General features: G+C 35.9%; 1 protein-coding gene across 2 annotated transcripts in view; it reads right to left on the bottom strand.

Moving 5' to 3' along the window:
* Positions 1-27,324, bottom strand: part of GLY1 (NAD-dependent glycerol-3-phosphate dehydrogenase family protein) — a 118,058-nt gene that overhangs the window by 66,382 nt on the left and 24,352 nt on the right. The window contains exons 2-6 of one of the 2 annotated variants that reach the window (XR_016357231.1): positions 22,408-22,544; positions 6,028-6,133; positions 5,688-5,889; positions 5,308-5,395; positions 4,969-5,105 (exon numbers count right to left, since the gene is read on the bottom strand). Coding sequence is in view for 1 of the 2 variants with exons in the window: in XM_089805293.1 (XP_089661419.1) it covers positions 4,969-5,116; positions 5,308-5,395; positions 5,688-5,889; positions 6,028-6,133; positions 22,408-22,544 (681 nt within the window). In the remaining variant the exon portion in view is untranslated. Of the gene's footprint in view, positions 1-4,968; positions 5,117-5,307; positions 5,396-5,687; positions 5,890-6,027; positions 6,134-22,407; positions 22,545-27,324 lie in introns of both variants that reach the window. The other variant, XM_089805293.1, reaches the window with a different exon arrangement.

The raw sequence follows: 27,324 nt of genomic DNA, 5'->3' as shown, positions 1-27,324 counted from the left end.
AAAAGATGGATGGGGCTTTCTGGATGTGCATAGACTACAAGGAGTTTAATAAAAAGACTATCAAAAAAAAAATACTCGAGTCCCCATTAAGATGAATTCCATGGAGTCTGCTACTTCTCTAAGATAGATTTGAGGTCTAAATATCAACAGATATAAGTTCAAGTGGATGATATTGAGAAGATAGCATTCAAGTGCCACTATGGGCATTTTTAGTTTCTAGTCATGCCTTTTGGCTTGACTAATGTACCAGCCACCTTTCAGTTGTGTATGAACAGGGTATTCAGAGAGCAATTGGAGAGGTTTCCTGACATTCCTTGATGATATACTCATTTACAAAAGGACTTGGGAGGAGCATTTGAAACATCTTGATGTTGTGTTGAGCATCCTAGAGCGGGAGTCCATGTATGCTAAAATGTCAAAATATGAATTCGGGATGACTGAATTGTTATAATTGAGGCATGTTATCAATGTTGAGGGTGTTTGTGTCGACCTAGATAAAATCCAAGCTACCATCTATTGGTCACTACCCAAAAGTCTTTCATAGCTCAGAGGATTCATGGGTCTATGTGGGTTCTACCGTTGTTTTGTGAAAAAACTATTCACAGTCAGCAACTCCTCTCATAAACTTAACTCGGAAGGATACATTTGAATGAACAAATAGAGCACAACAGTGTTTTGACATGTTCAAGAAATTATGAGTACTTGCCCAGTTTTAGCCACTGTAGACTTAAACAAACAATTCAAGTTACATTGCAATGCTTTAGGAGATGGGGTTGGGGGAGGTCTTACTGTCGGATAAGCACCCTATTGAATTTGAGAGCAGGAAGCTGAGAGGTGCCGAGAGGAGTTACAACATATATGACAAAGAAATGTTAGCAAGTATGCTTGCATTTGGCTAAGTTCAAATAGTATTTGGTGGGCAGAAAATTTATGTTGAAATTTTACATTAGAAATGGATCACAATAGTCTAAAGCATTTCCTTGGGCAAAAAGAATTGAATGAAAGGCAATAGAAGTGGGTCGGTAAGCTACAGGTTTATGACTTTGACGTGGTTTTCATCAAGGGTAAGAAAAACATGGTTTCTAATGCCTTGTCCCATAAACCTGATTTATGCGCTCTAGGAGTAGTATCAAATGATTGGAGGCAGTCAATTTTTGCAGAATATGCAAAGGACATGTGGGTTACTAGTATTATTGATGGCACCTTGTACAATCAGAGGTGCATAGTGGCACATGACTTGATCATCTACGAGGATTGGATTTTATTGGCACTGGGATCTTCTACTAAGAAGAAGATTATAAGATCTTTTCATGACTCACCTATGGCAGGTCATTAGTGATACTTCAAAACCTACAAACAGGTGAGAGGGCACTTTACATGGAAGGGGCTCAAAATGGATGTGCTACAGCATGTGAGATAGTGCCCAGTGTGCCAACAAAATAAACATGAGCACTAATTCGCAGGTGATTTGTTGCAAGCCCTACCCATTCTGAAGAAGTGGGACAATGTGTTGATGAATTTTATCACAAGCCTACCTAAGGTCCAAGATAGGGATCAGGACAATAGGTTCATGACTCATTTCTAGGAAGAGGTTTTCAAGTTTCTGGGATAGACCTTACCCTAAGCACTATCTACCTCCTTGAAATCGATGGTCAAACTAAAATAGTTAATTCATGGGTTGAGGGATACTTTTGTAATTACATAGTAGGGCAACAAAAGGCATGGGTGAAATGGTTGCATCTAGGTGAGTACTGCTACAACACTACATAGCACATATCTATTCAAATGACACCATTTATGGCTCTCCACAAATATGATGCTCCAAGTTTCCTAAATTTATTGTTCAATGATGGTAGGGTGCCTAAGGTTAGAGATCTATTGCAAGAGAATCAAGGCATTAGGAGATCTTTGAGGGAAAATATGCTAAAGACACAAAACCAACAGAAACAATATGCAGATGAGCATAGAGTAGAGTGATTATTTGAGGTGAGATACAGTTTACCTGTTGTAGCCCTACAGGCAGTCCTCTCTTAAAAGTGGTGCAAAAAAGCTAAAGCCACAACATTATGGGCCTCTTAGAGTGATTAGGAAAGTTGGTGAGGTGGCCTATGAGTTAGAGTTGCCAACAGACAGCAAGATACACAATGTACTTCATGTGTCACACCTCAAAAAGGCATTGGACACAATGTGGTGCCTTCACAAAGTTGCCTCCTCTCAATGATGAGGGGAAGTCAGTGTTGGTTTTGAGGGCTATCTTAAACACTAGGGAACATACATTTCGAAGGACTATCATAGAGTACCTAGTGCAATGGAAGAATCTACCGAGTGAGGACACCACATAGGAGAGTGAGGACATCTTGCAACGTCCAGAGTTGAGAATTCTTGGGGACACACAATTTCAAGAGGGACAGACAATAATACCCCCTTCTTGAGCCAGTCATGATATGACTTGTCATTAGCCCATTTTATCATGGCCCTGACAACTAACTAGGACATCAGAGGGATCCCAAGGTTACTTGGCCTAGTTGAATTCAGCTCTAGGCCAAATAGAAATCATCTAATGTTTTTTAAGGAGTCTTAATATTTTTAACAAATCAATAGATACGTAGTGCCTTCATCATTTCAGCAATGGGATGTGATGCATTTCGTCAAGCTCTTTCCGATAAGCTATTACATGTGGGATTCTAAGATCATTTTTTATATCATTTTAATGTTTGAAGATGTATTGTATTAAAAAGTGTACACTTGCATTTTAAGACCTTGTAGCCCTCCTTTTAGCGATCTCCTAGGTCCATGAATGCATTTATGCTCGAACTAAAGCCTTTCCTTGAGTTTCTGCCAATTTTCAGCTCTTTTTTTTTTGTCCCTAAGATCTCGGTTGTCATCCCAATGCTACGAAACCCTCAAGTAAGGCCCCAAGTTGCCCTTACCCCCTGGTAAGGGATCAAGTCATCCCTTACCCACGCTATTTTTCCTCAAACCCCAAGCCAATTTTGGGATTTTCAATTTTGGAATTTAATTTGTTTGAGTTTGGTTTAATAAGGATTTAAAAACAATCTGTGAAATCTTATCCCAAAAATGTAGCGTGGTGCAGTAGTTGAGAGTGCTTAAGGGAGTATGGGAGGTTGCGGATTCAAACCACCCAACCCACTTCCTAAGGACCCTCCATTAGTTTTAAAGCATTAACAATTAAGGACTGCTGATATCAATGCCAATAATCTCACATGGACTAGTGATAGAGAGGAAAAGTAGCAAAGGGGTGGTTCAATGTCTGAAACCCCTCTAACCAGTTTTTGCATCAAACTGATCTTGGATAAAACTGCCACATAGTGCCAAATGGCATCAAGTTGTTAGACCATGGGGGACACGTGTCATGTCCAGATTGGAGCATTGTATGTTGCCATGCCACCTAACTTTTCCATGTCACTCTACCTTGCCATGTCACCCAGCCACAATGCTGGCATGTCCTATGCACGGATGCCACATCAGCATGCTGATGTCATCTGGTCAACCATCCTTTCTGGCAACTTTGACCTGTGATAACTTCCACATATGGAGTCCATTTTCTAAATCAAATATAGTTCCAGGATCAACGCGACAAGCACTACGACTTGCGTTGTATTTGTTTGGATTTGACACAATAAATATTCACCTTTTGAATGCCTGATCCGCCTATTTGACCAAACCTTTTACTGGAGATAACTTCTGCAAACAAGTTCCTTTTAAGCCCGTTAATGATGCATCTAGATTGTGTCAGTGACCTCTTTCCAATGATGCTGATTTGGATGATTTCTGAGACTGAAATTTTGAGGTCTTCTAGATCCACCTGGATCATCCAATGGGGAGGCAAAAAATCAGTCAGATGGTTTTGGTTTAGATGACCCTAGTGCTTCTGATTTATTATGTTATCCTAATCAACTCTTTGGAAACTCTCTTCGTGTTTTTAAAGAGTGTTATTTTATTCATTTCTAGATGGCAAATTATGAAACCAAGAGTAATCTGATGGATGGTTTTGAAATATTGCATAATTGCATCAGATTTTATCCATTCAAAAAATAATTGGAGTGAATTGTTGGCTTGGATTCTCCCAGCACTAAGGCTAAAAGCAATGTCTTGTCATTTTTGGGCAGCATACTTGTACTTGATGAATAGATCTGAGTCAGATTTTGCTGTTGGGACACCAGTGCAACCCTATTACCTTCTCTACAGGTTGTTCCCTTGTTACATATCTGTTGTGCAGAACCGCCTATCATCAAAACACTGTCAACTTAGCACTTGTGTCACCAACATAACAGTTCATCTCGTACTCACCTTCCCAAATTAGAATCAAGGATCCATTTCTCTTGAAGAGAGTCACCAAGATTGGAAAGCCCTATCAGTCACTTTATTCCCTTCTTGCTTATTATGTCATAAAGGTATCTAACCCATCTTGTCAGAGAGGCATGATACTACATTCACACTTTCATCCAATCACCATGAAGACAGTTTTCTATTCTTCATGGCATTCATTAAAATCTGATAACCACCTTCCACCATCGGATTCCTTGTCCTCCAGAGTTTAGAATCTGAATACCTTTCAGCACAGTCATTTCTACACTAGTGTCTTTAACCATTCATCTCCAAATGTTCCATCTCATCAGCCGGCCCTAGGTATCCTTTTGACATTCCATTTCAATACATTTTGATAGACCAAATGGGGGGAGGGCGGAAGCAAGAGCTAGGGGAGTGTATTGTGCAAGAAAGGGGATGATATAGTTCATCAAGTGCTTCTGTTTAAGTGGCTTTATTAAGACTATAGGCCACCTCATCGTAAGGGAAGAAACTGGTTATTTAATCAATTAACCAGAATTTCCAAATAAACACTTGAATTAAGATTAACAAAGTACTGATCTTATGGGGGGAACTATTAGACGCATGATTTTCAATTATATGTAATTGAAAAAAAATACTATCTTGAAATCCATGCACCTTTGTTGCTAGCCATCGTATTTCTGAGCAACCTTGTGCAACTAGGGCTGCCATGCAATTGTTCCCGAGATTCATACCCTCTACAATCCCTGCTGCTATGGCAAGTACATTCTTGAGTGCACCAGCAATTTCTACTCCTGTAACATCACTGTGTAAGATCATGCAATCAACACTTGACCAGTATTAAAGTCTAAATTTGTATTTTCTGGAAGAAGAATATTAACCTTTCCACAATCCAAACCACTGGATGTCTTGCAAAACAAGATCTATTTTTTGGTTTAATTAACGGAATCAACAATATACTCTAGTAATATGAGGGAAAAGACTGGTCATGTTTACCTGGAAGTGCTGATTCTTAAATACTGGGAAGCTAAAAGCTGCTGAGCAGCAATTGTTAAGTCCTTGTCCTTTGAGGCCGCCACCATTGCTGCATGATTGCAAGCAAAGTATAAGATTTGAATTCTACAGAGTTGCTCCAACAACTTTTACTTATGCTCTTTGGATTCAGGCATCAACAAGTCAGAAATCCTTGATAAAGCCTGCATAACATAGTTTTTATTTATTTATCAGCAATTTAAATTTCTCTCCAACACTGTTTTTTATCTGACAAAAAATATAGATCTGTATATAGTAAAAACAAAAATACTTATTTCAGAAAAATAGGTTGTCTGCCCTATTAAATAAGTAGCTAAACTAATTTCATCTTTCATCATTCACACCTGTAGGCAACTTCTCCATAAGCTCAACAGCAAAGGATGGCCCTGATAATATAACAACTGGCTGGAAAGGATTTCCGAGTGCCTGTGGGATAATTTGTGACATCATCCGCAACGTATTAAGTTCCAAACCTTTGCTTACAGATAAAAAAGGTAATTTTGGAGAAACATGCTCTGAAATGTTTTTCAAAACAGCTGCACTGAACTGCAAGACAAATAGAACAATGCAAGAAACAACAATTTACTACAAACAAAATGAACAAAGCTTACATCATATAAATAATATAGGACGTATGTGTTGAACAGAAAGAATGAATTCAGCAGGAAATCATAATAAGCTTACCTGTACAGGTACAGCATGAATGCAGAAATCAGCCCCTTGCAAAGCAGCTCTAGCATCTGTTGTCGCTATAATATTTTCTGGTAGCCTATGGTTCGGCAAATATTTTCTGCAAGATCAAGAAAGTCTGTATCGAATTATTATTCAGTCGTCCCATAAAATTGTTGCCATTGTATCTAACATTTTGTTAAACTAGCCAAGGATGAATAAATATCGTCACATTGTCAAAAAGGTTGACCTATCTGGTTAAACTATTGGGTTCTTGTTGTGAAGACCCAGGTTCAATTGCCAAAAAAATGTTACATATATTGACTTTTGGTGAGAGAATGTTAGAGATTCCTATTAGGAATTGTTGCTGGTTATGTTTGGCATTAATGTTTTGGCATTGATGTCAACAGATATGTCTATCAGACAGTGTTCCTCTTGATGAACAGTGCACAAAGAGTTTTGGTGATGATACAATTTGTTGAACCTGAGATAGCAAATCTTATGGGATGATGTTTTGTGAGTCTGCATGTTACGTTTTTCATTGCATGTGTTTCTAAGTTGATTCAAAAAAGATACAAAAGATTTGCAAAAGACCGATTAATGACGGTATTTACTGAGAGCAATTTCAGACACTGGTCTGATGCTTTTTTATGATCTTTAAGGAGCAGAATTTCAGTCTGCAATTCGGGATACTTCGTTGAGACGCAAAATTGTGTCTGCCTGTGGATTTGCTTGACGATTGTTGACTCAAAAGTCAGTTAGCTCGTTGAACAGTGAAAGGTCTTGACCAATTCAGTCAGGAAACGTGTTGATTGGATTATAATGATTAACTATTGGATGATAACATGTTATTTGATATTGTAATGTATTTTATGTGTTCTAGCCGACACTTATGGAATCACATTGGTTGATGTGATTTATTTTGTAATTAGGTCTCATATTGAGATGGCTTAATTAGTGTTTGAGACTTATATAAGAGAGTGCATTCATTTGTAAATTTTAGAGTGGATGTGTGAGAGAGAGTGTGTTGATAAAGAGAATGATATGATGTGAAGATTGGATCAGTGACAGAGATCAGATTTGATTGAGAACAGGTATGAGTAAACTCTAATGTTGTACTTCAAAAGGAACTGTATTGGCATAGTTGATGCTTTCAGTCAATTCATCTCAATGGGTTGTAGTCCACAAAGAACTGCTATTTACATATTTGCATGGTTGTCCAATCAAGGTTGTTGCCCTTGTGGTAATAGTGTAGTAAGCTTTGCACAAGCACCTAAATGCATGTGCATTCCCATCAACCTTTAACAGGGTCTATATGTGCTAGTACATCATCTAGTGGGTTAGATCCCCCACCATAGTTTTTCCTTTAACCAGGTTTCCACACAAAAAAAAAATCACTGTCATGTGTTAAGGTGTTATTTGCTTTGCATTGCATTTAAGTTTTCAAATCCGATATGTGATGGATGGTTTGATGTTTTAAATTGGTCACAACTGATTCAGCCCTCCCCCCACCCCTTCAATTGTGTGTTGTGCACTGTTTTATTTTTAGACCAGTAGCAATTTGCTTTTGACTAGAGCTATGAACCAGTGAGGTCACAAATCCAAGGGACCTCATCCCCTGAAACCAACAGCCCAGACCCATTGAAACGGAAGCCCAACAAGGACATCAAACCTTGAGGGTGCAAGAGATACACACCCAATGTGGGACTGGCACAAGGTCCGCAACACTCCTAGCCCAATGAGGGCCTACAATTGGATCTACATGAACATCATTATCCTCATCTCCATTGACAACTATTTGGCATAGTGCACTTCTTGGTCAACGATTCCTTCTAAATCCCGCAATTGTTATGTTGAACAATGACTCCTTTCGACTCTTGTTCCATTCTTACTTTAGTTAACTCTAAGTGTGATTCCTATGAGATTCAAACCATGTACTTATGTTAAGTGATGATTCCTTCTGACTCATATGCCCACCATACATTATCTGCCTTGAGAACAATTCCTATGGTTTGAACATTGAACCCTATCACAAGCTCTCACAGCAATCATTACATATGAGCTTGTATAATCCAGGAGTACTAATGATCCAAAGTAGAAAGGACATATTGAAGGTCCTTTAGGGCCCATTTGGTTGTTGGAATACAACCAGAATAGGAATGGAAAATTAGAATTTGTTTTGTATTCTCTATTTGGTGCGTCAGATTGGAATTGGGAATAGGAATGTGTATTCCCATTTTGGCCCCAAAATGAGCATATGTCCATTCCAAAAAAACCTGTTATTGGAATAGCTATTCCTATTCCCAATCTCATTTTGCCAAATTTTATGATCTTTTTAGGTCCATGGTTTGGCAGATTATGGGATAAATCATATTGGCATCGCTCGATCCGAACATCATCAAAGGGGGCAGAGCAATCTATTTCATCTTCAAATTGCTCGACAGAAAGACGGAGATCAAACTAGACGATCAAGGGGTAGCCAAGGTAAAAACCCCAAAAGGAGACATCGATCTGAAACATGTAAAATTCTACAAGGAATCAAGGGCAGACATTTAGGTCTTTAGAGATCTCTTGATTTGTCCACTCTTGACAACATAAATTCACATAGCAGCATGTCTTCTAGTACAAAATCTGGCATCCCCACAAGCAGTGCATTTCTATTTCAGAATCCTTATGATAGAATCTTTAAGACAGAGGGATGTCATATATACTACCGCCTGTTTCAAATGAGGCTAGTGCGGAGCAAGGCAAGAAACAAAAAGAGTTGGAGAAAATCAAGGCAAAATACTCAAATGTCAAATTTACATTTTAGTTTCAAGTTATAACATGGGAATATAATTCAAATTTATTGAAACTTTTCATGTGAATTCAGTCCACATTAAGGCTCCAAATCTACGATATCAACAAGACCATAGATTTAGTATGTAAGATGATTTCACACAGTTTTGTTCATAATGGAATGTAAAATGTGAGAAGTTGTGTGTATAACAAGTGTTGTAGTGTAGGAGGAAAAATGAAGCATTATGTGAGTGATAAACGAAGCAAAGTGGCCGAGTGCCCAAAACACTGGTTTAATATATTCTAGATTTGCAGTTTTGTACAACCAAACATGGGATTAATATATTCCCAATTGAATTCCAAGTGAACCAAACATGTCTGGAATCACAATTTTCAATACCCATTCCCAATCCCCATTCCTATTCCTATTCTCAATTCTAATTTCCAATTCCTATGCCAGCAACCAAACGGGCCCTTAGTGACTTCATATTCTCCAATTTCTTTATATCATTTTTCCCAACAACACTGTTCGCCTAAACTCAAATTCAGTTTTTCTTTGTGTATGTCAAGTACAAATCCCTAATTAAAGGTGTCAATTCATAGAAACAAATTTGAAGTTCCAATCAAACAAAAACTTAATAAAATTGAGTTATAGCTAGTAATTGGAAATTAGAAAAAGTCAATTTAAAGGATACAATTTTAATGTCCCCAATTTTGGCAGAATAATTAATTTAATTAATTATTTTTAAATTATCCAAATACATTAAATATTAAAATGAATGAGTTCATTTTAATTGATTAATTAGTAAGTTACTTAAGAAAATAAAGTTATATGCTCAAGAAGCAACTTCACAAAGAAAATCTAGAAGCTTTTCCCAATTGTTACAAGTGGAGGGGTTTGACAATGCATTCATTGTGTTCAGATGTTATTGTTATTTGATGAGTCTCTTTGATGCCTTTGCATTAGTTGAGTATCAGAGGATGCAAACCTTTAAAAAAAATTCAGAAGAGTTGGACAAAAACCTGGTTCTTCCCGAAGTGTATTCACGACAAAGTTCACACTTGTGCTAAAAGATAGTGGCAAATCCAAGTTATTTGATGATTATATCTTGTTTAGAAAATAAGGTTATTGTTTCTAAATTATATAATTACTATGGGCTATGGTTAGCTAATTATATGTAAAAGAAATTCTAGACTTGAGGTTACCGTTGTTGGGTTAAAGGGCTCATCTCATTAATAAAAGACTCAAGATATTTGTTTGTGATGAGTGTGTGTGAAGTATGAAGATTAATAATATTTAATGGGGATCCTTAGCTAATTAAGCATAAGAAGTATTCAAGTGATTTTGTAAAGCTTTACCTCTAGAAGTATTTGAAATTACTATTGTGTGGGCTAAATATATTTTGTAAAGGTTACTAATGGTGGTGTCAATATGAAGTTATTTTATACTAATTAAGGTGGATCTCCGATTTACTATTGGGAATGATATTTCCAAGGTCACCTAGAGATGGGGAGACTTGGAGGTCTCTAGTATTGGTACAACTATTTTTCAAAAATAGGAGGCAAGGGTACTTGCAGACAATTTTTTATAATATAATTTAATAATTTCCAAGAAATATCATAGCATAGTGCTTTGAAAACCAAATACTTAAGACTGATAGTAATGTCATTTAGTCATTTAAACTCAAAATGTCGGCAACAACTGCATTGCTAGAGGACCTAAAACGAGAGCATTACAATCCTAGGTTGGACTTTTGATTAGCCAACAAGTTTCTATAGAACTCCCTCATATGACCAAGAAAAAGAACAAGCTAACTGCTTTCCGCCATGATGTTGAGTAACCAAGCGTTCCTCCTGGTATCCATAAACACCAAAAACAAGATTAAAACTTCTTTAAAACTTTGATTTTTGTTGATTAAAAATCAGCAAAGAACTTTGAAACCATGATTTTGCCAAATAAAAGTCAAAGAAGTTGATATAGATAGATAGATAGATATAAAAACATCGATGTAAGATATCTGGCACTAATACACTCATCTTTCACCAACTTTTCAATGGATCACTTTCATTAGAATGGGGAGATGCAGTGTTAATTGTTCCATTCATTCTCATGAGAAATGGGTTCATGTGAACCACTACTCATGACATATGGGTCAATGAGTTTGAATCAAAAACTACATAGTTGAATCCTAATAGCAATTATCACAATTTGACTTGATGTGGACAACATCTCCTACTTATCCATTGATGAGCTTAAGGGGCTTTCTAATGAATAATTTATAAGGCACAACATTTGTTGAAGGTTTTGCAAATGGGGTTGCAAGCAGAGTGGGTTTAACCATGGAGGAAACATTGTGGTTAAGCGCACTGCAGTTGGAGTAGTACTGGGATGAGTAACCTCCCGAAAAGTCTCAGTAATTCACCTCTATGAGCATCACCTAGACACAATGGGGTTAAGTGTTCCATTCATTCTCATGAGAGATGGGTTCTTGTGAACCACCACTCATGAAATATGGTTCAATGAGTTTGACTCAAAAAACTACACAGTTGAATCCTAATAGAAATATCATAAGTTGACTTGTTGTGGAAAATATCTCCTACTTATCATGTTTCACCTTGGTTTAAATTATGGCCACAAATCGGAGATGCAATTGATGGGCTATGTTTTTTATCAAAACAAAAGGTTTCTTCCATCAACCTTCATCTTAATTGTATTTATGTTCTTCACAAAAATTAAGATCTTCTATCTAATAGCTTAGTCATTAATATTTAATACCTTAGTAGGAACGATATCATCTTCAAGAGTTATGTTATTAAACATCCTTTGTTTAAATTTTGGCCACAAGTTGGAGATGTAGATATCATGCAAAATACCTTCTAGGAGTCTTGACTGTGTTAAAATCCAAAATATTATATGGCTTATTCCATTTTCTATCAACTCTTCAAGTCAAATCCTTAGCAAAATTGGTTGAACTCCCTCTAAGTTTTTGAGATAGCTATTTGCACCCCCATGTTCTATAACTTTATTCAACCTTGAGTGGTAGTCAACTCTTACTTAACAAATTGCACCTTTCACTTCTTTCCAAAGTCGTATTTGGGTATTTATATCAACCAAAGTTGCATGGGGACGGGGGTACTTGGGTACGTGGACATGGGCCTTAATTATTTTTTTTAGTATATTTTTTGATATTTTATAGAAAACCTTAAGAAATGAGTCATGAGTCATGACATTGAGCTTTCAAAATAAGAAATTTGAAACTATGAGTCATGAGTCATAATATATATGCTGAATGTGTAAACTTTAGATAGATAACAAAGAAGTCAAATTTTAAATATGAACAATAAAATCATAAAACATATAACGACATATTGCAAATGATAAACTTCTAGTTCTAACTTGAACAGTGCAAATCATAAGACTGGATGTCAAGTTTCGAATGGAGTTTTTTGGCCTTAAGGGATAAAGGGCAGTCCTGAGAAACTGCATAAATGTAGAGAGAGTTGAACACTGGACATGAAAAGGCCTTTCTTGGAGTGGGTAGATAACAACAAAATTGAATGTTGTTTTGTCAAAGTGTCCTCATGAGGGGCTTCGACAACAATATAGGCCATCACAGAAGATATTAGGAAACTCTAAAATCTAAATTTCTAACTATTGGCTGTTGATGTATGCAGATAGGTGTAGTTGATGAGATAGAGATAGGAGTATGGTTTAATAAGTGTTGGATTGCTATGTAAATAAATAAAGGTTGTCAATTGTTTATCTACTATCATGATGTAATTTCTTTCTTTAATATAATACAAATACAAATATTGTTACCAATCAAAAAAAATCAATACCTTATCAAAATTTCAAACTTATTACATATTAATTAAGCTTGATAAACAAGAAGCTGATATACAAATGAAAAACTAAAACAAAAATCTGACATCTTAATCTATGTGGCAGTTTTTAAACGTTTCGCAAGGGGGGAAATTTGGAGCTGACATGGTGTCTTCACCAGCAGGGTACGTACCCAAGGAAGTATTTGGTATGGGATACGCATACCAGTATCCAATAAGTGTACCATGGGTCTAGGTACACATACCCATACAACCTTGATATCAATATTTAAATGTGTTATCTATATCAACAAGATAGAATGTCCTATCTAACTGAGCTTATATTGAACACATACAATCCTGGAGTCCTAATGATCCAAAGTAGAAAGGATTTATTCAAGGTCCTTTAGTGACTTCATATTCTCATTTTTTTTTTTCACTAGGTTCAAATATTCTTCTTTGTTTATCCATGTCAGTGATGGAGAAGTCTATAGCATCTGCTGACTCGAGCCACTTCTCCCCCTACACCACTGATCTTCGCTATGGTTGAGGGTGGAACCAGCCAACTAAGCCGCTCTCTGCATGCAGACCGGATCAGCAAGCTTGGAACCACCATTTATCCAACCCAAAAACCCATTTCTGCTCGGGGGTGTTAACTCATGTATCGAGCAGCCCCTCTAATTTGTACCATATCAAATAGGAGATAGGGAAGTTAACGCAAACTCATGGAACATGGGTCAATGAGTTTGACTAGAAAAACTACACAACTGAATCTTGATAGCAATATCACAATAAGGTAAAGCATGCTTAATTGAAGATGTTACCTCTATTTCTAAGGTACTAAGTATCCATGTATAAACTATTAGATGGAAGGTCTTAAATTTTGTAAACATTATATATTTGAGAGGAAGGTTGAGGATGTTAGAAAGTGAAGTCCACCAAGATAACTGGGCAACGGGGTGAATTAGTTATGTACTTAAGTCATAAAACAACTCTCAATATCTTTATTAATTTTGAAACATGTAAACAATAGATGCAACAACCGTGTAAAGATAACCATGAATAATAACACCAGATATGTTAACTAGAGAAACCCTTAATCAAAGGGAAAACCCCAATGGGAATGATGTTGTACATATGAGTCCCTAGTAGGAGACTTTGAATCCTCTGTTAAGAGTAGTGTCAACCCTGTTAAGAGTTGAAAGGAGGACAACTAAGCCCACTGTCCAAATAGCCTCAAACTATCTTCTCCAAATAATCTTCAAGATAATCTATCCAAGTTGTGAATTGACTAAACAACGACTTCTTTGCCAATACAGTTCCTTTGAAGCTCACAGTACATCCTCAACATCAATCTCTATTTGATCAATACAAATTCGCATCCAAGTTCAAATAACCAGAACATCACAGTACATATGACCACATATAATCTCATTGATGATTACAACCAAGGAAACAATCTTTCCTTTATACTGAGTCCTAAAACAAGTATTGAGTCGACCTTGAGGCTTTCTCAATTTAAAATGATAATATAGGACATCATTAAGATATTATAATACATATTACATTACAATTAAACTCTTTCCATAATGATTTTATCAATAATCAGCTCACAAGAACAAACACTCTGAATAGACTTCATAAGTCAGCTTGAACTACAAATCTGATTTCGCCATCTGGAACATAGCATCTTGAATATGGCTTTGACAATCCTCTAAACACGTTGAACACAATTCCATCTCAATCAAAAGATATTGCCAATTTACCAGTACTTGCTTTCCAAAAAATCTCTCTAAAAGCCACCTCCAAAAAACATCACATAACTCTGTCATAACTACATATCTCTTTCTGGGCAATTAATTGTAGCATCTGTACACATCTGAATATATGTCTAAGAGCACACAACCAACTCGTTGACCGCGTCAAATGCATCTACCTTTGCAACTCTGTAAATCTTCACAGAATAAGGTGTATGTTGACATCAATGACAAACATTGCCATGAATGCAACACATAAGCATTAAATCATCTCTATAGCAATGCTAACATACTCCCCCATGGGAATACCATCAGCATTCATGCTAACAATCTCCCCCTTTGGCATTGATGGAAAAATATATGAAAAACATCAAAGTATCATGAATACCAAATATATTTTTACTCGTCTGTCTTTACTCCTCCATTCATGCTACCCATGAATGTAAATGTATAGCTCAATACTAGATACATACATAACCAATATACACAAGGAAGGTGTTAATCTCCCCCATACATGAACTATTTTTATCAAACAATGCATTACTCTCTCCCATAAGGAATATTCTCTCAAAAAGATATTATGTATGCTTATCATGTGTTGCTCTCTACTATTAAGATCAATGAAAAAGATATCATTAGGTCAATTTTCTAAGTACAATCATTTCCAAAACAATATGTTCAAGCTCAAATGTCCAAAGACACAATTTAAATACTAGTACCAAGAGTCCTCAATGACTCAGTTCAAACATGGATAATCCCCCATAGGAGAAGCATCAAACATCTAGTCTAGGTAAAAGAAATAGTGCTCAACTACATATTGGATTGATGCAATCTTTGCATCAACTACTTTGAAGTAGGTTGGGACATAACCCCAAGCATATCTCTGAAATACTCGTGTTTTTAGCCAAAGGTTTTGTAAATATGTCTACTAACTGCTCCTTTGTGTTAACATATTCCAATCCGATTTCTTTCTCTACAAACTTCTCTCTCAAAAAGTGATAATAGATATGTGCTTTGTCTTTGAATGTAAAGTTGGATTCTTTGGCATACTGTACTTGTGTTATCACAATGTATGATAATAGGCTCAATAAACTTAATTACAATGTCTTTCAGCATCTGCTGCATCCAAATTATATGATTACAATTATTTGTTGCTGCTACATACTCTGCTTTTGTTCTACTCTGTGAAATGCAATCATGTTTCTTGCTTAGACTAGAAGCCAATCTTCCTCCCAAGAATGTTGCACCGCTGGTGCTCTTTCTATCATCTACACTTCTTCCTCAATCAGCACCAGTGTATGCACACAATGTGAAATCATGTGATCTATCATGCCATAAACCCTAATCAGGAGTTGCTTTTAAATATCTGAAAATTATTTTTACTACTGCAAGTTGTGTCTCTTTAGGATCTGCTTGAAATCTTGCCACAATTCCAACTACATCAGCTAATATTAGGTCTGTATGTGTCAAATACTACAATCAACCAATCATAGATTTGTACTTTGCTTGTTTTGCACTAGGGGATTCATCTTTGCTAGATAACTTACATCCAATTACCATAAGTGTTCCAACAAGTTTACAATTCTCCAATCCAAATCTCTTCAACAAATCTCTAAGATACTTAGCTTGTGATATGAAAATTTCATCTTTGTTCTGTGTAATCTGTAGTCCTTAAAAGTATTTCATCTCTCCAATAATACTCATCTCAAATTCTTTCTTCATTTCTTCTAATAATGTCTTGCTAGCTTCATCATTACCTCCAAAAATAATGCCATCCACAAATACTAGAACAATCAATAAACCATATTCATTCCTTCTCAAGTACAAATATCTATCAGCATTACCTTTCACAAATCCCAAATTTGTCAAATGTTTATCCAATCTTGCATACCAGGCTCTAAGTGCTTGTTTTAGTTCATACAATGCCTTCCTCAATCAAACCATATATTTTTCATTTGTCAAAGGAAAACCTTCAAGTTGTTCAATGTATACCTCTTCTTCAAGTTCTCCATCCAGAAAAGTTGATTTAACATCCATTTGATAAAGTTTGATGTTCTTAGTTGCATATGCCAAAAACATTCTTACTGCTTCTAATCTAGCAACGGGTGCAAAAATTTATTCAAAATCAATTCCTTCTTGTTGTGAATATCCTTTACAACTAGTCTTGCTTTGTTTCTCACAACTTCACCTTCTTCATTCATCTTGTTTCTAAATACCCATTTAGTTCCAATAACATTAGTCTAGGAACCAATTCCCAAGGTTTGTTCTTTTCAATCTATTATAATTCCTCTTTCATAGCTTTTATCCAGTAGTCATTATACAAGCTTTATTGGCATTCTTAGGCTCAACTTGAGAAATCAAACACAATTCTTCACTAGCCTTGTTTCTTGTCATAACTCCTTTGTTCACACTTCCAATGATCTATTCAACAGGGTGATTCTTGCAACATTTCTATTAGGTGTTATTTGCTCAACTCTGATTTCTACTCTAGGTTCTTCTCTCTGTACTTCTCCTTGTAATTCAGTTTGCAAATCAGTGTTAGTTTCATAAAACAATTCCTGCTGAACATTCTAATTTTTAGTCCTTTGATTAGTCTCTTCATCAAAATTATAATAACGTATCCTTTCTTGAATTTGAAACTTTTCATCAACTCTCACATTAGCACTTTCAAAAATAGTCATCAATCTCTAATTAAAAGCTCTATATGCTTTGTTTTTCAGTGAAAAACCAAGAAACATTCTTTCATCGCTTCTAGAATCAAACTTTCCAATATCATCATCCCTCTTAATATAGCATTTGCTTCTAAAGATTCTAAAGTATTTCATGGTAGGTGTATGTCCAAACCCAAGTTCATAAGGTGTCTTACCAGTACCTTGTCTAATCTGCACTTTGTTCATACTGTATACTATTGTGTTCATTGCTTCTCTCCAAAATATATGTGCTACATTGTTCTCAAACATCATTGCTCTAGCTGCTTTTGTCACTAATTTGTTCCTTCTTTCTGCTATCCCATTCTACTGTAGAGTCTTAGGGGCTAAAAGTTGTCTCTTTACCATTATTCTCACAAAAGTTGTTAAATTCATTTGAAATAAATTATCCTCTTCTATTAGATCTCAAGCACTTAATCATTAAATCAAATTCATTCTAAACTCTACTCTTAAATATCTTGAATTTCTCAAAAGCTTCAGATTTATCTCTAAGAAATGCAACCCACATCATTCTAGTGAAATCATCAATATGAAATACCTTTCACCATAAAAAAACTCTTGTTATTGTATTTAATGTCCCCATTTTTCCCAGAATTGGAGTTTCAGGGATTAGCCTATTATTGTGACCCTCGTAGGCTAATTATTATGGATAGAGGGTCTTATGTGGCAGTGGCTTGGCTTGGGAGGGTCTTATCTTCTCCACAATTTAGTAAGCTACAAGTTGGTCTTCGTTTGGCTCAGATTAGACTTCATTTGGGCTTAGTTTTGTGTACTTACTATTTGTGGTAAGTTGGATGTTGATTGAGATGGACCTTTTCTATTTTTGAAAAGTGGAGAAATAATAGGTATGACTCCTATTTCAAACGGCATATTTAAATGATGAGTGTTTTGAGAGTTATTATATTTTTAGTGGCCAAATATTATTAATTTATTAAATGGCTTGTTATAAAGTTATAATTTAACTTTATAATTTCACTTAAGTTGAGAGTTGAGTGATCATTGGAAAGAGCCATTTATTAATTAATTAAGCCAAGTCAAGTGAAAGAATCTAATGGAAGATTCCAATTAATATTGTGTGGTGAAGCTTTTTGAGTGAAGTTACATTTTGGCAACAAAAGGGAATGTGGAGGTTATAAATACAAGAGCATTTGTTGAGAATAGCATGCTTGAATATTTATTTTCTTTTGTTGCCTTTGTGGCTTTTTCTAAAGTTCTGATTTCCAAATCCCTTACTGAGGTATAAGGGTTTAATGTGAGGTTTTTGCTCCATTGCTGAAGTATAGTGGAGATTGGTTTCTTGTGAATTATGAGATTTTCATGCTGGCTTCTCGTACTATATTTCCTAAGGTTGAGGAGCAATTGTTGGTTGGAATAATTCAGTGTCTTCTCTTACTGTATTGACTGTGGCTAAGAGGGCAATTCTATCTTGGAGAGTTTGGTAGTTTATATCTCTAATTTCTAGTAATTTCTTATTTGGATTTCTCAAGGCTGGACGTTTGTGGTTTTGTTGGTGATAAAATCTTTATGTGATTGCAAGCGAGAATTGTCTGAAGCATAGTAAGTTAATGAATAAATTCAGAATTTGTTGTGATCCATTTGTTGTTTCAGATTTAAATGTGCAAATTCACATGGCAGATTTATATACTAGTGCTTGATATTATTTGAGCAATGTATAAGGCTAAGGTTAATTGAATTTGTGAACAATTGTTGCATTTTCCAATACTGTGTTTTAAAATTTTTAACACCATAGATTCAGTAATAATTGGGTTGTCTGCCAAGTGTTTGTTGAAAAGTCAAATGTTTGAATAAATGGTATTGCTAGAAGCATAACCGAACAAGGTTATTACATTGTAGGACCACTCAAATTTGTATGCACAAACTCCAACTTCGCTGAAGTAGTAAACATCTTACTTGGAAATGAACTTTTCTTCTGTTTTGCCAACACACATTCTTTGCACATCATATTAGTAGGTTTCACAATCTTAGGCAAATCTCTAACTGCAAATGTAGTACTGACCTTCACAATGTTATCAAAATTGATCTGACAAAATCTCTTATGCCATAACTGTCATCCACTTTAGCAACCAAACATGTCATTTTAGTAGAGGATTCAACTGAAATACATCACCTCTTGTTCTTGTACAAGTACCAATCAATATACCATTCTTATCCTTGATAATGCAGGTCTTCTCTGTAAACTACAATTGATATCTCTTGTCAACAAGTTGTCCAACACTCAAAAGCTTATGTTTCAAACCATCCACAAAGTAAACATCCTCAATGTTGGTCTTTTCATCAAGAGTAATAGATCCTTTCCCTTTCATGTGACATGTTGCATTATTTCCAACTCTAACCACTCCACCATCATAACTATTAAATTCAAATAATTTGTTCATACTCCAGTCATATGATGGAACAAGAACTATCTATAATCCAATTAGACTTTTTCTTCTCAATCTATGATACTAATGTTTTTTTCTTCTTTTACTTCCTCTTTTATTTCTTTTTCAGAGCTTTCTTCTTTAATAGCAACAAATCCTCTTTCATCATCCTCATCATCACTATCCTCTAGGAAATTCACCATCTCAAAATCAAGTTCATCATCCTCATAAGCAATCCTTAGGTATTCTTGACTTGTAAGGCTTTCTAGGCGGAAACTTATTTACTCTCTTAGGACATTTAGAAGAATAATGACCAAGTTCTTTACATGTCCAACAAATAAGAATTTTGTTACCTTTAGGTTCTCTCTTCATAAGCAGGGCAAATCCTTCATCAATACTCTTGTATTCTTCTTCTTTTGTTGTTCAACTACTACTAGCATAATCTCCACTTGTATCCGCACTTCTTCTCAATATAGGTCTATCTCTTTGTACGCTGAAAACAATTTCCACTCTAGGCATTTCTACATTTTATTTCATCCATAATTCAGATGTATGCAACCTCACAAGATGAGTCTCTCTTGTATAGTTAGGTGTATAGGGAATAACTTGTTCAATCATTTGTGCTCTCTGATGAAAAGCAGGTGTCAAGGTCTTCAAGATTTTCCAAACAATTTAATCTTCTATCTTATCACCTCCACAACTTTTGATTCCAAAAACAATTTATGATATTTTAGAAAATAAGCTCTTATTGTTTCATATTCCTGCATATTAGCATCTTGAAACATACATATCCAACTTTGCAATCTAGCCTTCTTAGTTTGTCATCTTCGAATATCCTTTGTAAAGTAATCCAAATTTCATGTGCAAGATTCAAAGATTTACCTCTCCATATTTTGTTTTAGGTAGGGTTGTTAATAGTGCTTCTCTAGCAAGCATATTCTGCATGAATAAATCTTTCTCACTCTATTCACAAGAGTCAAGCTTATCTTCTCCTATCACAGTCTTCATTATCATAGTAATTAACCAAAATTCCGGACCCATGCATTGTAGGTGAGTCTTCATCTTCTCCTTCCAATGATCATAGTTAATTCCATCAAATTTCGGACCTCCTTCCCTGAAATAAGCCATGGATCTCCTCAAGTTGTTAAATGTTTCCTTCAAGGACCTAATGCCCTAATACCAATTGTTAGAAAGTAAAATCCACCAAGATAACTACGGGGGGGTGAATCACTTATGTACTTAAAACAACTCTCAATATTTTTATTAATTTTGAAACATGTAAACAATAGATGCAACAACCATATAAAAATAACTATGCACAATAACATCAAATATGTTAACTAATAAAACCCTTGATCAAAGGGAAAACCCTGGTGGGAATGATGCCCACAAGATGATGTATTAATATAAAAGTTCCTTGTGAAAGGATGAACTATGTTTGGAGCCAATCAAATACAATTAGTACATATGAGTCCCTGTTAGGAGACTTTGAATCCTTGTTAGATATTCCAACTCTATTAGGAGTTGTGCCAACCCTGTTAGGAGTTGAAAAGAGGACAATTGAACCCACTATCCAAATAGCCTCAGACTGTCTTCACCAAACAATCTTTAAAATTATCTAAGTTTTGAACTGAATAAACAACAACTTCTTTGCCAATATGGTTCTTTTGAATCTCACAAAACATCCTCAACATCAATCTCTTCTCTGATCAAATATAAATTCGCATCCAAGTTCGGATAACCAAAACATCACAATGCATATGACCGCATCTAATCTCACTAATGATTACAACCAAGGAAACAATCTTTCCTTTATACCAAGTCCTAAAACAAGTATTGAGTTGGCCTTGAGGCTTTCTCAATTTACAATGCTAATATAGGACATCATTAAGATATTACATTACAATTAAACTCTTTCCATAATGATTTTATCAATAGTCGGCTCACAAGAACAAACACTCTGAATAGACTTCATAAGTCAGCTCAAACTGCATATCTGATTTCTCTATCTCAAACATAGCATCTTGAATATGTCTCTAACAATCCACTAAACTTGTAGAACACAATTCTATCTCAATCAAAAGATACAACCAATTTACCAATACCCGCTTTCCAAAAACCCTCTTTGAAAGCCACCTCCAAAAAACATCGCATAACTCTGCCATAACTGCATATCTCTTTCTGCGCAGTTAACTGCAGCATCTGTACTCATATCTCAATATATGTCTAAGATCGCACAACCCAACTTGTTGACCATTGACTGCGCCAAATGCATCTGCTTTTGCAACTCTGGAAATCTTCACAGAATAAGGTGTACATTGACATCAATGACAAAGGTTGTCGTGAATGCCACACATAAGCACTGAATCATGTCTCCAGCAATGATAACATACTCCCCCACGGGAATACTATTGGCATTCATGCTAACAAAGGGGACAAGATGTACTTGTTACAAATCATAGTCCATCAACTATCGAAACTCCCATTAACTCATGTTGTAACTATTTGATGGCCATCTAGTTCTCAAAGAACTTGTCAATAACTATTCTAAATCATGGAGTGAGAGCCATGTGTAACCCCCTTCTTGTTACAAATCATAGTCCATCAACTTATAAAAAAAACCGACTTCCATTAACTCATGCTACTACTATTTGATGGCCATCTAGTTATCAAAGAACTTGTCATAACTCTTCCAAACAATGGAATGAGAGCCATGTGTAACCCCCTGAAATTCTACATAGCTGAAGAATTGTGTTCATTTGAGTTTGAATAAAAACTTGGTAATGCAGTCACCCCTAAGCAAAGTGATGTCAAGTGTGAATGAGAATGTTAGTCTCTTCCAATGCTAATTTTTTTTAAAACAAATAGAAAAACCACAATGTGTATTTCAAAACAACAACAAACATCATAGTCACAAGATGCAATTTCAGTATTTGCAAAAAAACTTACCGATTAATATGTGTCTCATTGATTGACTTGCAGACAGCACTATCTCTGACCAGCATGCTAACCTCCAAATCAGCCTTGTTCTTTGCGGCTAACACTGCCATTGCTGTTGCAAATGACCCACCTCCCAGAACAGCCACCTACAGTTAATTCGATATACAGTTTACAACCAAGTCATATCGAACAATTATCTAAAACATAGGATACAGCTGCTATGGTCAATTGCATTAAGATTTCAAACATCACCTAATCATATATTCTCTTTACAAACTTCAATTTGCTACAGGTTCCAAGTTTGAACAAATTATTAGGTTCACCAAAGTCAAAACCAAGTACCCCAAAATTTGAGTAACATATAAATAATCTCATGAAATCGAAAACAAAGGCTACAGAATTTGAACTATATCTACAGTCATCAGATATATATCTTGCTGTATAATTATTTGGTCAGAGTATAAGGTTGTACAGTCAAAAAATAATTTGAAAACTATATAAGGTCAAGGAGGTAACAACGAAGTGTGCAATTTTTGAATTATATATAAGGTCGTCTAGTGAAAACCTGAGCTTACAATATTTGAAAAAAAAGTCATGTAAATGGAAAGCAATCGCGAGTGGGCTTCCCAAAAAGGGTCACTGAAGTTTAAATAGCCCTTTAGAATTTAGAATATACTGTAATATCCAGTAACTATACGAAGATAATGTGTTTGAGACGGAACCAAAAATATTGGTATACATAATTTTGGACCATCTTTTTCATATTTTAAGTGAAGTTAATAATAATTAGTTCACAACATCACAATTTGTAGAATCCTAGACATTCCACTATTCATTGAAAATGGTTTTATGACAAATGCATTGAATATTTTTCAAAATTATAAGAAATTTGCTTCAATTTTACGCTGAAATTTGCTCCTCAATACAATGATTCAATAGAGACAACAAGGTTCAGCTCAATTACTTGTATGTTGGATTTGGTTTATAAGCTAAGTTACCAAATTCGCCCCTCAGCATGCAAATTCAACATTTGATTTGTAGCTAATTCAAAGTCGTTTCTGGTTCTTGTCAAATTCATCATTTGTCTGATGAATTCCCTGTGGATTCTCTTTTTCGAACTCTAGAAGAAATTGGGCGAATGTCAAGTGAATATTGTAGTTGACAGAAGAATCCGAGAGGAATTTGGAGCGAATTTGGGCGTTATTATCCAACCGACCGAACCCTAAAACACGCCCGCACTTCATATAGTGGTGTATGAACTTATTTGCTGCAGCATAGTTTTATATATATATATATAAAATTAAAAAATTAAAAAATTAAAAAATTCTTGTATAGACGAACCCAAAACAAACCCGAACCCAGCCCCAAAAACTTTTGATTGAATTTTGAACCCTCATCTGAACCAAAATCCGAACCAGTAACTTAGTTTATAAGTATCATTTGATCCTTAAAAAAATGAGCGCTCCAATTCATAGTGAACCAAACTTGTCACTAGTGTTTAGTGAACCAACCAATTGATGTTGTATGTCATGCAAATCATGAAGACGCCCATGTAACTTGTAATTATCTAGGGACTCAAAACATTGAAAAGACTGCACCACGCAGCAGCATTGCCTACATTGTCCAAATAGGTGAATTGGCAGAGATTCCCAGCTCGTTTGATAGACAGCACATTGCCTCTTGATCTAGTCAAGAAAGCATTGCAGGTGTCGAGCATTGATCAAGAAAGCATTGAGCCTCTGCTACACCGCGACATCATATGCCAAACATGCCCCTGCAACATCGCTTACCAGTATTCACACACCAACACAGATTGAGAATGTGCATCAAGTCAGTGAGCTTGTTAGAGCTTGTACCACTCGAGAAAACATTGTCCACAGCACACAATGACAAGCCATTCTACACTGAGTTGTTTCCATATTTATATTCCAAGGCGTGCAGTCAGACATTGATTATACAACCCTGCCAAAGCAAGCATTAACAAACATTCTCTCCTGATCCAATTCAACATTACAGTATAGTCTTGAGCACATCCCATAGAGGAATCGCTATTTCAGACAGCTCTATAGGCATTGGCCACATCACATTCCTGCCATTGGCAAAGCTTGATTCAGAAAGTTGTCACTCTAGATACGACAACAAACATTATCAAGGCACTTCCAACACTAACATTGAAGACCTATCTGAAACGAGAAGACAATAGGATTGTATCTGTTGCCACTAATGTTGTAAACAACCTCAAGAATAGGTGAATCTGCCAAGCTGTTGTCACTCGAGTTATTGGTGAATACCAAAATATATCAGTATTGCAAGAATATCAGACAACCCTTGGTGCAATGTTTACAAGTTGGCAGATATAACAGATGTCAAGAAAAATAGATATGTCGCATGATCACATAAGTCATTCCTACATAAATTCTTTACAAACGGAGCACCAGATTTCATATTTCTTCAAACTGAGATGGCAAATTGATGTCAAATATTCATTCATGATGACATGAATGATATTGCAGTTAACTCGTTACATGCTCACAACATTACTGTTCCTTCCAAGAGGGCACTCACGCTGCTACATTCACTAGCGAACACTAATATTCTTCCAATCTCCCATATTCCCATTGCCAAACTACAAAGAGCCTTAAACAATCTTCACATGATGGAGTATGAATGTGTATTGGGGTTTGATAGCAATTATGGTCATCAACTCCACAACAATTTAATTTGAAATAAGCTAGATGCCCACTATAACTAAAATTATTTGTTGCAAATATCAAAAGTCCCTTCCACTGGAATATTTAAGCACAGAGCTTTGCACAAAGACAATAATAGTTTGCAAAGATGCCAAATATATAAATGTAATTAATCAAATAATATTCTCATCAATCCTCGATAATGAGTGGCCTTCAACACTGCTAATAATCTTATATTATTATGCCAAGAAATTATCAACTTCGGCACTATTAAAATCTTTGGCGGCCCCCACACAAAAAGTTTAATCACATTTCAAATCCCTCAGCTTATCTCTTTCTAAAACACAGGCTGCAGGCTCTCACACCATAGTCTCAACAGTGTAGATTTAATTTTGAAACCTCACAGGCCTGGGAGGAGGGTCTGCTCTGATACCATGTTGTTTTTGGTGCTCATTGAAAAAAGGACAATGACTCAGATCATTGTTTCCCTCCCAACCATAGACGATAAAAGGTTATTGTTTCTCCTGAACACTTCTCCTAAATAAATTATAATACAGATTGATAATTTGATCTACAATAGGTTGTGTATGATGTATGATACAATGGATGATAAGAGAGGAAGATCCATTCTTCCTTTATACCTATCAGTAGTGCCCCTTTTTAAGGGATGCCTCCCTTCCAAGTCGGCCCCAAAAATTATATTATCAATATAGTAATATTATCACAATAATTATATTATCAGTATAATAATATTATCACAATAATCATATTATCAATAATTGTATTATCACAACCTTTCTGTTATCTATGTCAGACTGAAGGAATCTAACCATAGCTACAATAACATTAACAAATAAAAGCTTGGATAAGGAAGATCTCTTGAAAGGTAGATTAAATCACAAGTTGGAAGATAAGATAAATTTATTAATGTCCAACAAATGACCACAAAGAAAGTCTAAGGGACTGTCAAAATTGAACAAGAGGCCAGCCCACAACAGGAACACCAAGCAATGTCCAAGATGAGAAAACGCTACAACCAAAGAAAGACACAACAAAACCAACTACCAGCTCTGAGAAGCCATGAAAAAATCCAGAACTCAAGGATAAGGTATAAGGTGAGAAGGTACCCCAAGCCGCCTTTGTAGACCACCAGAAGAAGAAGAAGACCATTATTGAGTGGAATCCCAGTGTGGCCTCATGGATCTAGTATGGCCAAAGGGGGGACCAAGTCGCTGCTTGGTACCATGTTTTGGAGAAATCATTGAGAAGAAAGAGGTGATACATTGACTAAGGTGCTAACTCGTGGGGCGTTGATGCTAGAGTGGTCGTGAAGTCTCTAGGTCCCCTAAAGATAAAGCGCTAGCACCTCTTATCAATGTATTTGAAGGAGGAGAGAGAATGAGTCTACCTAAATAAGCAGTAGAATCCTCTTTGATCTTGTAGAAGATACAGCAGCAAATTATGAAATGTGTTTCCAATTCAACCTCTCCCATGCAACAAAGTTGGTGAATCCTATCCTCTCTACCAATCTGATAGTCAGTTTGGTTGCAGAGCCGATGTGATCCCGCTCTAAAACAGCCAAGGGACATGCAGAGTGAATGCAACCAATGGTGAGAAAGGTAAGAAGGATAGACAATGATCCCATCCCTTATCCTGAGAAAGTGCTCAACATAGAAAGCCATCTTTGGGCAAAGTCCCCATGGAGATTTACCCAAGTGGTGTGGATATACTATCTGTGAATGCTCATTCTAATGTGTATATTCAGCTCTTGTCTAGTCGGAAGGAGATGAAGGCAATCCAAATAGTATTGGAAAACAGGAAGACGATCAATCTCGATTCCGCTCAAATCCAAAAGAGCCAAAGCCTAAGCAAAATAGCTCAGTGCAGGACTTGAAGAATCAGAAATCACAATAGCCTCTAAGGAGCAGTAAGCAAGGTAAGAATATTTGTGATGCCCATCACAAAAGTCTATAAAAACCATGGAAACAATAAGATCCAAACCAAGTCAAAGATGGTACCAAGTCCAAAGTGTGGGCACCAACCTCAAAAAGTATAATACTACGAGAGGTGGACTGCTTGCATTTGATAATGCATTGAAGAAGATGAATTTGGACCCACTCAACTCAAGCCCAATCCTACTCCAATAGGGGGCCCCAAACAACTAAGCCATAAAGCACCTTCTATCTAATTAGTGTGTCCATAGAGTCAACTTGGACATAGTGTCCTAGAAGTGATG

The sequence above is a fragment of the Cupressus sempervirens genome, chromosome 10 (genome assembly GCF_028749045.1).
Source record: "Cupressus sempervirens isolate cs-2001-9-10 chromosome 10, ASM2874904v1, whole genome shotgun sequence".
NCBI classification, from domain to species: Eukaryota; Viridiplantae; Streptophyta; class Pinopsida; order Cupressales; family Cupressaceae; genus Cupressus; species Cupressus sempervirens.
Note: the sequence above shows the minus strand (reverse complement) of the source record. Positions and strands in the feature narration are given on the sequence as shown.